This window comes from Eretmochelys imbricata, chromosome 23 (assembly GCF_965152235.1).
Source record: "Eretmochelys imbricata isolate rEreImb1 chromosome 23, rEreImb1.hap1, whole genome shotgun sequence".
NCBI classification, from domain to species: domain Eukaryota; kingdom Metazoa; phylum Chordata; order Testudines; family Cheloniidae; genus Eretmochelys; species Eretmochelys imbricata.
The window spans coordinates 1443137-1455967 of NC_135594.1; the positions used below are offsets into that span (position 1 = coordinate 1443137).

General features: G+C 57.5%; 1 protein-coding gene across 2 annotated transcripts in view; it reads left to right on the top strand.

Moving 5' to 3' along the window:
• The window catches only part of SIPA1L3 (signal induced proliferation associated 1 like 3), a 112600-nt gene that overhangs the window by 69375 nt on the left and 30394 nt on the right, over positions 1-12831 (top strand). For both annotated transcript variants that reach the window (XR_013348630.1, XM_077840083.1), the window contains exons 3-6: positions 7363-9164; positions 10184-10314; positions 11927-12115; positions 12509-12683. Coding sequence is in view for 1 of the 2 variants with exons in the window: in XM_077840083.1 (XP_077696209.1) it covers positions 7691-9164; positions 10184-10314; positions 11927-12115; positions 12509-12683 (1969 nt within the window). In the remaining variant the exon portion in view is untranslated. The remainder of the gene's footprint in view (positions 1-7362; positions 9165-10183; positions 10315-11926; positions 12116-12508; positions 12684-12831) is intronic.

Here is a 12831-nt window from a genome sequence, read left to right on the forward strand (position 1 = left end):
TGCTGTGCCGCCTGCTCTGTGTTTGGGAAGTGACTGGCACGCTGGGCCTCGGGGTGGAAGGGGGGTGTTCTGGAGCTTGAGGAGTGGCCTGGAGCGTCTCAGCTGGAAGATGTGCCAGCAGGGCAGCGCGGCTCCCCGCCCAGCGTCGTTAATGGCGGAAGAATGGTGGTACGGTAGCTCTCCGTAGGCCGCCTGACGCTGCTGGTTCCTGCCTCCCCGCAGCTACCGTGTCATGCTGTCCCTGGCACAGAACAAACCACCTGGCATCCGTCAGCTGGAGAATAGCGCATGGGAAAGTTGATGTCAAATAGCAAGGGTGACCGAAGAGAGAACTTGATTCTGCCTGAAGTGAGTTCTTTCCTCTTCTGCTGGGTGATGTGAGCAAACTCCTCCAGAGCCTGGCTTTCCCCGGGGCTGGGGGAGGGCCAGCCAGGCTGGAGTGCAGTTTGGGGGAGCTGTGCGACGCGGCTCTGCACTTCCATTTAGATTGCACTGGCAGGGCATAGATGCTGTTAAGAAGTGAGACTTTTTTGGTCCCCGCCTGCTGTCTTCTGCAAAGCAGAACAGCGGGATTGCTGACCCCAACTCTTGACAAATGAAACCTGTGGGCAGCGCATCCGTCCCATGCTGAGACTTGGTAAAGAGCAGCAGCGCTCAGGTTTACGCAAATTGGGACTTTGGGAGCTGAGAGAATGTTCTGGCCTCCTCTACACTAGGGATCCCAGCCACCGAGTGGGGACGGGCAGAGTTGCTCTGGGCTGCACTTCGTACCAGTTCAGTTTACCCCTGGTTAAACCTGAGATGTTTTAGCTCAGTGCAAATAGTGGCTTTGCCCATCTATTGTAGAGGTTTTCTCTGATGCACTAATGGCAAAACAGAGCAAATCCCCTGTGTAAAGGTCTAACTCAGTCCATGATGAGACTGTGGAACTCCTTGCTACTGAGGAGCTGGCCATATGCAATAAAGAGAGACTGGAGGTTTCTGGATAACAGAACTGTCCAGAGTTGTTGTGGTCAATGCTCAGTAAAATACTTTGGGAAGGCTCGAGAACCCCTGGCTTTGGGGGCTGAAACCAGTTTCTGTTAAGTGGTAGAAGGGGGCTGACAATCTCACATTTGCCTGCCTGGTTCTTGCACCTTCCTCAGAACATCTGGTGCTGGCCTCCGTGGGAGGCAGGATGTGGTCTATGTGGCCCTGGGTGAGTCGGTAAGTCTGGCTATCTCACAGTATTACTGACTTCACCGGGGCCCCTCAGCAGACGCCAGCCACAGCTCCAACCAGTTATTTTTATGAATGTGGCAAGAAATGTATGTGCCATCGCTGGGAACTCGGCAGCTAAAATGTGGGGATAGCAGAGACGTTCCTTCCCCTGTTTACATGCCTCCAACAGCGCAGACAGAGCGTGCCTCCCGCTTCCCCCTGGAGCCTGGAATAGAGACTTGTGAAAATGTCAGAGAGTGTTTTGACTTTTCTGTACTGGCCCGTTTCTATTGCTCCATTCTAAACATTACAGCGAGCACTTCCATGGCCACTCCAGAGCAGGACAGTCCCGGAAGTGATCCCCAGGCGCTGCGATGGAGCACAAGGTGAGCGCCCTCCCTTCCCCAGCCCCAGCTGCTTCTCTCACCGCTGGGCTTGCAGATGGATTCTGCAGTGAGCCTCCTGGCATGGCAACTCCTGGGCTCCTGCTGAGAATCTGCCGACCATGGGGCAAGGGGAGGGTAGCTCAGCGTTCAGTGTCTGCAGCAGATGCCCTCGTTAGGATTCTTTGGCTTGCATTTAATTAAGACGTTCAGATATTGATTTAATATCCATTCTCAACAGATGTGATCTTAGTGGGCTTCTCTTATAATTGGTTTAGATTAGTGTAGAGGTCCAGGATTGTGTGCATGCTTTATGCAGGGGCTGCAGTGGAATTAGGAGAGAGGCAGACAGTGTTCTTACCCCCGAGACCTGGCAGCAGGAACACACAGGTGTACTAATCCTTCAATCACTGTATTAGTCTGTTCCAGGGCCCTGTCAAGCAGGAGGGAAAGTGCCCGAGTGCCTTAGTAGTTGTCTGTACTTCAGCAGTGTCTGCAGGGCAGCTGAGATCAGGGCCCCCATTGTGCTGGGCACATAGCCACTCCCTGCCCTGGCCCAAGGTGGCGCAGGAAGTCCATGGCGGAGCTGGGAATTGAGCCTGTCAATGCCATACCCACAGGCTGCTCTTCCTCTGTGGAGCGCAAAGCCCTTCTGCTTGGTGAAAGGATGCAGCAGCTCATCACTCATCTGGGTGCTACTTCCAGAGGGCCAGGGCGGCTAGGAGGGCAGGGATCTGCCACGTGCTCACTGTGCATGCACTGTTGTCCCCAGGAGCACAGGAATCTACTTAGGGGGTGAAATGCACAGCTCACAGTCCCTGAGCTGCCTGGTGCCACATTCCTGCTCTGATCGCCTCTTCGCCCAGGCCCCCCCTTGTCTCAGAGAGGTGTGGAGCAACCAGCCCAGTCTGGGAAACATGGTCCTCTTCGACGAGCAGGCACTTAGGTATGTCTACACTGCAACTCGGCTGGTGGAGCTGCTTCATTCCAGTGTAGAGGCTGGGACTGGAGCCCCTAGGACCCTCCCACCTCGCAGGGTCCTAGAGCCTGGTCTCCAGCACAAGCCAGAACATCTACTCTGCAAATAAACAGCCCTTAGCCCGAGTCGGGTGGCGCGGGCCAGCTGCGGGTTTGTAACTGCAGTGTAGACCCACTCGTACAGACCCGATCCCTGCTAAGGGGTCGCTGCGACACCGAGAAATAGCCACTTTTACCAAAGAAAGGGAGAGTGCCGCCGTTTCAGTGCTGAGAAACTGACATCTTGGGCACTCCAGTTCATTGCAGTGGTGCGCGCTTCCCCATGGCTGCCTGAGCCATCGCTCACCTGGAGCCCCCTGGGACCCCCGTGCCGGGCAATGCTCTGAGATGCAGCCATCAATCTTCTTTCACTTGGGGTCCTTCAAGAGGCTCCGTCGAGCTGCTGTCCTGCCCCTAGAGATCCTTTCTTGGTCCTGCTGATTCTCAGCCTTCCTGGGCTTGGAGAAGTTATGAGATGTAGGAGATCTACCCGTATTTCTCCATGTTCTTCTCCTTCTGGGTTCTGTCCATGTTGCTGCAGCAAAGCGTGCCTGGGAGTGAATTGTGATCATCCGGTCGTCTCTAGGAATGCTGGAGCACTTCCCGAGGGGCACGGAGACTTGAAATCTCTCTGTCTCAGCCGCTAGTTCTCGGGCTGGATGGGGCATCTCTGGCTTGCCCTGTGCAGGAGGTCAGACTATGTTACTGTAATGCTCCCGTCTGGCTTGAAACCCTGTGGGCCTGATTCCCTCTAGTCCTGCACCGTGAGCACTTGCTTGTGCCTGCTTTGCGCTCGCCTGGTTCCACTTTGCAATCCCTTTACACTGGTGTAAATGACGGCACCAGGTGTAGGGCAAGGGAGAAGTGGCGCCTAAGAAACTGTACTGTGTGCTGCACGGTGCCTAGCCCAACGGCCCTGATTCCTGATTGAGGCCCCTGGTGCCACTGGGGGTGAGGGGGTGTGTGCGGGGGGAGGGGGTTGGACAGCGACTCTGCCACCTTCTGTCTGATCAAATCTGTACATCAGAGCACTCTCCTCACCTTGTCTGGGACCTTGCATTCACTGCCACCTCCTTACCCAGCGCCTGCTTTCAGGCTTCAGTACGAAAAACCTCTCCGTGGAGGTTAACAGCTCTCCAGTCTTAGTCTCCAGCAGAGCCCCGCAGTCTGTCTGGCATCTGATTTCCATTGCCGAGGGTGGTTTAGTGTCTCCTGCCCTTCTGTGTATCTAAGTGGCTGACCTATTTCTTCCTTTCTATCAGAGAAGGCTGAAAGGCAGGTTCTCTGCTCTTTTCTTGAAGCTGCTGACGGAAAAGAGAAGCGTCCAGGAACTTGTAAGATGCCAAGCAGCTGCCCTGGCCCCTGAAATAGATGTCTCCTGTCCCCCAGCTGCATGAAAGTGAAACCGAGGCACTTTCCCTGTGCTTTGTGGTGAAGGGAGGCTGGAGCTGTTTAAAGTGTGGGTTCCTGGGGCATCCTTCCTCCAGGGCTTCTTTGCTCAGCGGCTCTGCAGATGATTCTGGGAGGTTGATAAAGCAAGAATTTACTCTGGTAGTATATCCTGTCTCCAGCCTCCCATCTGCCTTGTCGATCCAGTCTGCAGCCTCCAGCTCTTTTACAGTTGTGGGGGGCCAGCCCCATGGTAACTGAGTGGGGCAGGGTTTGTAAGGGAAAGGGACGGGCGGCAGTGGTATCTAAGAGGACTTTTGTGCAAAGAGCTTGATGCTCTGGAACTGCTCCCCATGAAGCCAGTCAGGACTCTGGGGAAGTCTCCTTTCTGTGAGCAGCCTGTCTGCAGGACACACAGCTCATGCAGCTTCCACCTTCCTCGGAGCATTCAGCATCCTCTGCCCCTCCGTGCGCATCCCACAGCGAGTCCGCCCAGGCGGGGTCTTAAGGAAGCCAGAGGGTCCTGCCCCCCAACTCTGCAGTCAGACGGGACTCTCAGCCAGCCAGTAAAACAGAAGGTTTATTAGACGACAGGAACATGGTCTAACACAGAGCTTGTAGGTGCAGAGAACCGGACCCCTCAGCCGGGTCCATTTTGGGGGCAGTGAGCCAGACAACCACGTCTGCACTTCGCTCCATGTCCCAGCCAGCCCCAAACTGAAACTCCCTCCAGCCCCTCCTCCTCTGGGCTTCGTCCCTTTCCCGGGCCAGGAGGTCACCGGATTCCTTTGTTCTCCAACCCTTTAGCTCTCACCTTGCAGGGGGGAAGGGCCCAGGCCATCAGTGGCCAGGAAACAGGGTGTCGGCCATTCTCTGTGTCCAGACCCCTGCACACACCTGCCCTCTAGGGCTCTGCAATGATCATATACCCTTACCCCACCCCCTAGAGACTTAAGAACTGCCTAAGGGAAACTGAGGCACCCCCACAATATTCAGAGGAAACATTAAGAACAGTCCTGCTTTGTCACAGAGCCTGTTTGGAACCAATGGGCCGGGGATGACTTCTCCTAGCCTGGCTAAAATCACCACTGGGGTTTCTGGTGTTCCTCTCCTCGGATTTATACACTGCCCCAGCACGGTGCCCACTCGGTAATGCTCTCACTCCCAGGCCCCCGGGTTTGAGTCTGTTCTGGTTAGGTTATTTCCCTTGCCCTGCACAGCACCCGGATAATTGCTCAATGCCTACTGGGAGGAGGCAGCATGGGTTCTGCTCCCAGCTAGGTGACCTTTGGCAAGTTACTCCCCCTCTCTGCAGCTCTGTGTGGAGGGGAAGTGTCTTGTTTGTGAGCTCTTCACGGCAGGGCCTACCTCGCTTTGTGGCTATCACAACGGGGCGGCACCACACAGTACCCTGCTCTGGCGCCGTGGGACTGCTGCGTGCGACCATAGGACAGGCAAAAGATTCTCTGCAAATCACTTGATGTCGAAGAAGGGCCAGTTGGGAACGGTGCTGGGCTATATTTTTGTTATACAGAAAAATGTCCACGTTCAGTGGCCTTGCTCTGCAAACACTGATGGAGCCAACTGGTTGAAATCCTCTGCTCTGCTTGAGCTCAGAATGGAAGTGTCATGCGATCCCTGGAGCGTCCCTTTGTCTTGTTCAGTTGGAGGTCTGTACGGTGCTAGGTAGCCGAAGGCCCACCACGTTATGGGAGGCACCAGCAATCCAGTGGGCCGCACTCTGCAGCTGTAGACAGAAGATCCAGCTGGTATTTCAGAAAACATTCAGGGGGTGGGGAGAAAAAGACAGGGCCACTGAGAATTCACGTTCACACTCCTTGGTTGTTTTCTGGCCAGCGAGATCCTTTGCACCTTCCACAGACGTGGGGGCTGTTCCAGCTGCAGTATTAGATGCATTTACTAGTCATCTTAAATGTTGTTGCCATATAAAAATGGGTCACATGATTAATTTCGCTGTCCGGATAACAGCCTGATCCAGAGGCAGTGAAAATTCTGACCACGATTCTCAGACATGCAGCTGAACCCGATAGGTCAGGGAAGAGTCAGCCCGGCTTTTATAAAGGGAAATCCCGCCTCACCAACGTGTTCGAATTCTTTCAGGGAATCCGCAAGCATGTGGCCAAGATGGGATCCAGTGGCTCGTGTTCTTGGCCTTTCCGAAAGCCTGACAAGGTCCCTCACCAAAGGCTCTTAGGGAAACTAAACAGTCATGGGGGAAGAGGGAAGTCCTCTCATGTTTAGTCTGCTCCGTGGTCTCTGTTTGGCTCGGGTGGCCGGGCCAACAGCGGCCTCCTTTCGCTTTTGGTGCCTGGGCCCATTCAGTCTGAACTCGGGGCTTTCCTTGCTTTTGTGGGTTTAAATCCATTTCATGCTGCAGCTGTCACTCAGTTTCCTATGGCTTAGATGATACTTGCAGCACTACCCAGTCAAGATGTTTTAACCCTGGGGAAAGGTCTGAACGGCTTTTACCTGAGGAGGGAAGGTTCTTTGGGGGAAATGTGACAGGTGGAGCCGGAGTGGGGACTGAACTGTTGTCAGTCAGCCAAGTGAGCAAAGCAACCTTCCTGGAACTCCTGGGGAATCTCCAGTTAGCTGTTATCAGTTCAGAGCATGTGATACACAGGTGTGCATTTCAGTGGCGCTCGTTCTTTGCAGCCTCAGGACAGTCATCACCTCTGCGTCTCACATGAGTTCCGCTTGGTGCACTGCTTTAAATACACAAACTTCCGATCAGGACGAAACTAGGAACTCAACCTGCAACGATTTTACGTGAGCCTAAGAAACCAGTGCCTGCAACTACAGCCTGGTCTAGCAGCCGTCAGTCCTACGCCTGGCCGGCACGTCTGCTTTGTCCCCAAACCCGCACCCGCGTCGCTCCCTGTGGCAGTCACACAGAAGGGGGCTGGACTTGGAATTAAAGCTCGAGCCGGTCAGAATGCAGGGTTCCAGTTTGTGGGAAATTGGCAGGGGTTGGGGTTAATTGGGTTTTATTCCAAATGGGTGTCAGGCCGCTGGGCAGCGTGCAAGGCAGGCTGCCCCAGACCCTGGAAAACCCAGCCCCCTAGCAACCCAGGGAGCGTAAGTTACTGGTTGTGGGTTCAATCCCCACTTCTGCTGCAGACTGCCTGGGTGACCTTGGGCAAGTTCCTGGCCCTCAGATCTCCCCTGTGAAATGGGGAGGAGTCGGCCACTGTCTGCCTGGTGGGGCTCCGGGCGGTACCATGAATAGTAGCGGAGGGGGAGAGAAGCAAGGCCATTTGTAGAGTTGCTGTGAGTAGCATTGCAAAGAACTCACAAGCTCAATCCTTCTCCATCGTTTTGCTAATGTTTCCCTTTACTCTCCCTGCTTTAGGAGGCCTGGGAAATGGTACTGCACCCACCTGGCCTGCGTCTGGAACTGTCATCCCCGGAGCAGCACCAGCTGGGAACAAGGGCTGAGCAGTGACTTTCCCCTCGGACCAGATCCAATCTGTTGCCTCCCGATAAAAGGCCGCAGGCTCCTGGGGAGCGAGGATGGCAGCATGGGACGAGCAGGCAGAAAGTCGTAACGCTGGCTCTGGCAAGCCCTTGCCTTTCCATTCTGCCCTGGCTGCACCCAGCAATGGCTGAGGGGCCGGTTTCACACCGGAGATGAGCGGACCTTTCCCCCTGGAAGTAGGGTTTAGCGCTGACCTTGGAGTATGACATCCTATCGATCCATTCCACATGCAAGTGTGGATGTTGGCGGACCAGCGCTGAAGGGGAATGACGGTCTGGCTGGCACGCGGGGGGATTACTTCTCGCCAGGCTTCTGGGCGCAGAATGGTGGCACCTCGCAGCCAGCTGGGGACAGTCTGCCTGGGCCACGGCCCACCACCACCACGCCTGCCATGCCAAAGATGGGCGTGCGCGCCAGGATTGCCGACTGGCCCCCAAAGAGAGAGACACTGAAGGATCCAGCCGCTCCAAGCCCCACGAGGGACATGGAAACTTCGACAGGCATCAGCAGGACTTTTCTTTCACCCAAGGGATTTCAGAATGGGCAGCAGCCTCCTCCCACCAGCCTGGGCTCCTCAGGGCTCAGGGGCTTGCACCGGCTCTCCAGGAGGAGATCCAAGGACGTGGAGTTCCAGGAGGGTTGGCCCCGATCGCCTGGCAGGGCTTTCGTCCCGCTGCGCAACAGGAGTAACAGCGAGATCACCCTCAGCGAGTGTGATTTGGAAGAGGCCCTCGAGCCCCGTGGGGCCAAGCTGGGGAGCGGCCTGCCCCTCTTCCGCGAGTACGGCAGCACCTCCTCCATAGACGTGCAGGGCGTCTCGGAACAGAGCTTGTTCGACATGCTCAGTGAGCTCCGCGGCGAGAAGCCGGCCCAGCGATGCCTGCCGCCCGAGAAGCCGAGCGACCTGCTGCTGGCCAACACCAGCACAGCCTCCAGCCTGCAAGCGGCTGGCAGCGCCCAGGTGGACGTGAGGAACGGCCTGGGGCTCCCCCCTGAGGACTCCCCCATTCCTCCGAAGGAGAAGCCCCGCAAGAAGGGCCCCAAGGGGGAGGCAGGAGGCGACTCCATCTTCAAGAAGCTGCGGAGCAGCCGGAGCGATGGGGAGCCCGGGAGGGCCTTGGCGGAGCCGGAGGAGGGTGGCAAGGCCTGGGTCTGCCAGAAGAGCTTCGCTCACTACGACGTGCAGAGCCTGCTCTTCAACCTCAACCAGGTGGCAGCCACCCGAGTAGTGGTGGCGCAGCGGCGGAATACCACGACGGGCGCCTCGGCCGCCTCGGCCGTCTCGGCTGCCCTCTCCCGGGCCTACGGCCTGGGGGAGCTGGACCCGGCCTTCGCCAGCACCGAAGACCTCAACGACAAGGAGAGCCTGGAGCACGACCTCGGGGATAACAACAGCAACGACCTGCTGCTCAGCTGCCCCCACTTCCGCAACGAGGTGGGCGGCATGTGCGAGCGCACCGTCAGCTTCTCCAGGGCGTCGGCTGGCTCCCCCGGCGGGGCTGCGGGCGAGGGGGGCTTCCTGGAGCCCTCCCTCAACGCCTACTGCACCAATGCCAGCATCTCCGTGCTGGAGGTCCCCAGGGAGCTGCAGAGGAGCCCCAGCAGGCTAACACGCTACAACGTGGAGCACGTCGACCTGGGGGCCCGCTACTACCAGCTCTATTTCCATGGCAAAGGTAACGCCCCAGCAGCGCCTCGGGCAGTCGCCTCCAGCCCTGCAAAGCTGCGGCGTCCTGCCGCTCGTCCCAGCCACTGTAGTTCGGCTCCCGCAGGTCAGGTAACATCTGCGTTACCAGACTGGCTCTGGCCAGCCCAGCCTCTTGTCTCCCAACAGAGGCCAGCACCAACGGGAAGTGCTAGAGACCCCGTAGTGATGGGATTGCCTGCCCCCTGAGAAGGGGTCTTCCGAACCCTCACTAGTTAAAGGCTTGTCTGTGTCCCAGAGCAAGAGGGTTTAATACCCTCTCCCAGGCCTGGGCTGCTAAAGCCTTGCTCTGGGCATTCTTTGTAACTATATCGATACCCAAGCCGGAGCCCTGCTACATTTTTTGGTCTCAGTGATACATGCGGCAATGAGTTTCGCATGCTAATTGTGTAGAGAAAGTCACTTCCTGTATCAGCCTTCAGTGTTCTGCCTTGTGTTGTCACACACGAGGGGTGAACAGCTCTGTCTGATCACCTTGGGGCTGAAATGTTGCCGGGTTTGTCGTTGTGACTCTGTGCCCACAGCCTGGCTTATTATTGTAGGGTGGCTCCCAAGGGGTCTGTTGGCGTGTCTAATGTGGGGCTGGGCTGATGGAATTTTGTTTAGTGGAGAGCTGGTGGTTTGGGGCTTTTCTAACAATAACCCTGCAGGGGCGGATGGGTGTGTGCATATCTCCTAGGGTAGCTCGTGGTCAGGGCAGATTCTGGTTCTACTGAGTTTGCCGGTGCCAGGGCTGAGCATTGCACCAGAACTAGGATGTCCCTCGTGGCACGTACAAAGGTTTATATTCCTGAGTGCTCCGAAACTAGCTTCCATACACGAGTGCGCAGTGCCAGGGCTCCGTAACAACTAGCTCCGCTCTGACCGGCCCAGTGCTCTCTGCTGAGGGCACGTCAGTGACTCGTGTCTCCAGGATGCCGTTCACTCGACCAGCCCCTCTGCCCGCTGCCTGCTCCTGTTCTCTGGCAAGGCACCTCCTTGCTTTTTCAGAGCATTCCAACTACTTTGGCGTGGATGAGAAGCTGGGACCAGTGGCTGTGAGCATCAGGAGAGAGAAGTTGGAGGATCATAAAGACCACGGGCCCCAGTACCAGTACAGGATTATCTTCCGGACCAGCGAGGTACGTCATCTCGTCTGGGGCGGCCACGGCTGCCGTCCTCCTCCAGAGAGTGCCTGTGTGTCTGTATTCTGGATCGAGGGGGTCTTTGGAAACCACCTCTGTCCGAGGGCCCCCCAGCCTCGCCCTGTGGGGCACAAGCAGGGTTCTGGTACGCTGCGGCGCTAACCTTCCCAGTCAGGTTCAGTCAGCTGTCAGGAGTGTGGCTCCAGGTCCCTCCCTGCAGGGGTTGGGCCGGCGGCAGGGCTTGAATCGGGGACCCTGCTCTGAGCTAGAGGACCGGGTCTGGACTCAGCGGAGGACCTCTACAAGCTGCGTAAGTGCTTGGCTGCAGGTGGGTTAGGGAGCTGCCTGCTGGTACCGTGCAGGGCGGGCAGTGAGGTTTTCCCCCGAGCACTGTGGTCTTAGGGCTAGAGTGGGGGTGCTCGGACTCTGGGACGTGGTTACTGCAGTGTGCATGCCAGAGCCCTGGGTTCGAGCCCGGGGTGGAAAGCCCTGGGCTTACATGCCCTTAGAGAGACTTTAGAACAGCCCTTGAAATCCGATTGGCCCCCAGCAGAGGGCGCCGTGGCTTGCCATCGGCTTGCCGAGCAGCCTGCTCGCAGCGGCAGCTGGGACAGGCCACAGCGGGAAGTTTCAGCACTCTCCGGCATCCCCGCGAGCCTGGTGACCGGCCCTGCCTCCGTGCTCCTGCCAGGGCGGGCGTCGGCGCCACGAGCCAGGGCCTCAGTGCTGACGCTGGGGGCTCCCGTTCCTGGTGCTCTCCTGGTCTGGCCTCTGCAATCGCAGGTGCTGAGGGCCCCACAGTAGGCAAAGGGGCTGGCCTGGTGACTTGTCCTAGGCCAGGTGTGTGGCTCGAATGAAGAGCCAGGTACGCCTGCAGTCGGTGCAAGGGACAGGGCGGTTCCAGAGATTCGCCACCTTTCCCACAGGCAGGCAGAGTGCTGGAGGAGATCCCGAAGAAGGGTTGCACTGTTTTATTTGTACTTGTAAAAGAAGGGGGGCTCCATGGTGAAGGGGTTTGGCTGGAACCCAGGAGAGACACCCTGTCTGACCTCGGGCACGACTGGATCTCTGTGGACGTGTTTCCCCCAGTCTGCGAGATGTGGGTGAGGATCCTTCCTTTCTCCCAGTTTGTGCCTGTTTTGTCTATTCAGACTGGGAGCTCTCTGAGTCAGGGACTGCCTCGGTCAGGGGCTGTGCAGTGCCCAGTGCGACAGGGCCCTGGCCTTGGTTGGGGTCTGGGCAGCGCCTGGCGCAGTTGGGGGCTTAGGTGCTACCTCTGTTCAAGTCTGTCGAATGCTGATACTTGGCTTTATTTTTACATTGGCTTGTATGTTTGGAGACCTTACCATTGCACTGGTTACTGAGTCTAGAAAGCACAGTGTGTTTTCCTAGGAGAAGCTCATCCCTGCAGGTTTGCAAAGACCCTCGCTGGCGTGCCCGACCTCCCTAAGCAAAGCCATCTCATTCTTAGTTCTCTAAGCAGGATTTCCATGGCAAGCTCGTGGCTGAAGTGGCTGACGTCCTGTGCCAGGAGGTCTGCCTGGAGACATGCCGGTTCCCAGAGAACAGGATTGTAACTCCTCTCCCCACTTCTATGTGTTTGGTGCAGCTCGTGACCCTGCGAGGCTCCATCCTGGAGGACGCGACTCCCACCACCACCAAGCATGGGACTGTGCGTGGCCTCCCCCTGAAGGACGTGCTGGAGTATGTGGTCCCCGAGCTGAACATCCACTGTCTGCGGCTTGCCATGAACACACCGAAAGTCACAGAGCAGCTCCTGAAACTTGACGAGCAGGGGGTGAGTCGCGTGCAGCAGATGGGCAGTGCTGAGCTGTGCTTCATGCCCTCTGGGGGTCCTGCTGTCAGCTGTGGGAGACCCGCTGCAAATCTGGGAATGGGGATGAGGGGCTGGCTCGGGGATCGGCATTGAGCTCGGCTAGAAGAGGGGCATAGCTTGCGGCCATTCGCAGCCAGTCTGCAAAGGCAGAAAGCTGATCTCGGAGCAGAGCTAGGCCCTGGGGCTCCATCCTCTTTGTGATGGGACTCATGCTTCTAAGTCACCTAGGCCCCTTTGAGCGCTCCATCCTCTGGGCTGGGCTGCGCTCGGCCAGGCGTGGCACCCTGCTGGTGGGAGGGGTGGGAGATTGGTGACAGAGCAGGCAGCGTCTCACGCCCCTTCCCACTCGCGCAGCTCTGCAGGAAGCACAAGGTGGGGATCCTGTACTGCAAAGCACGCCAGAGCTCAGAGGAGGAGATGTACAATAATGAGGAGGCTGGGCCAGCCTTCGAAGAGTTCCTCTCCCTCATCGGGGAGAAGGTCTGTCTGAAAGCCTTCAGCAAGTACGCTGCCCAGTTGGACACAAAGAGTAAGTCCCAGTGCGTGCGGCAAGGGGTCTGCGGGCAGGGGGCATCGGTGCCCGTGGCTACAGAGCGCGTGCGGAGCTTGCCGGCCCAGCGTACCTCTGCGCGTGTGCTATGTCAGCACGCCGAGCGCGTCAGCTAGCTCCCCCCTCA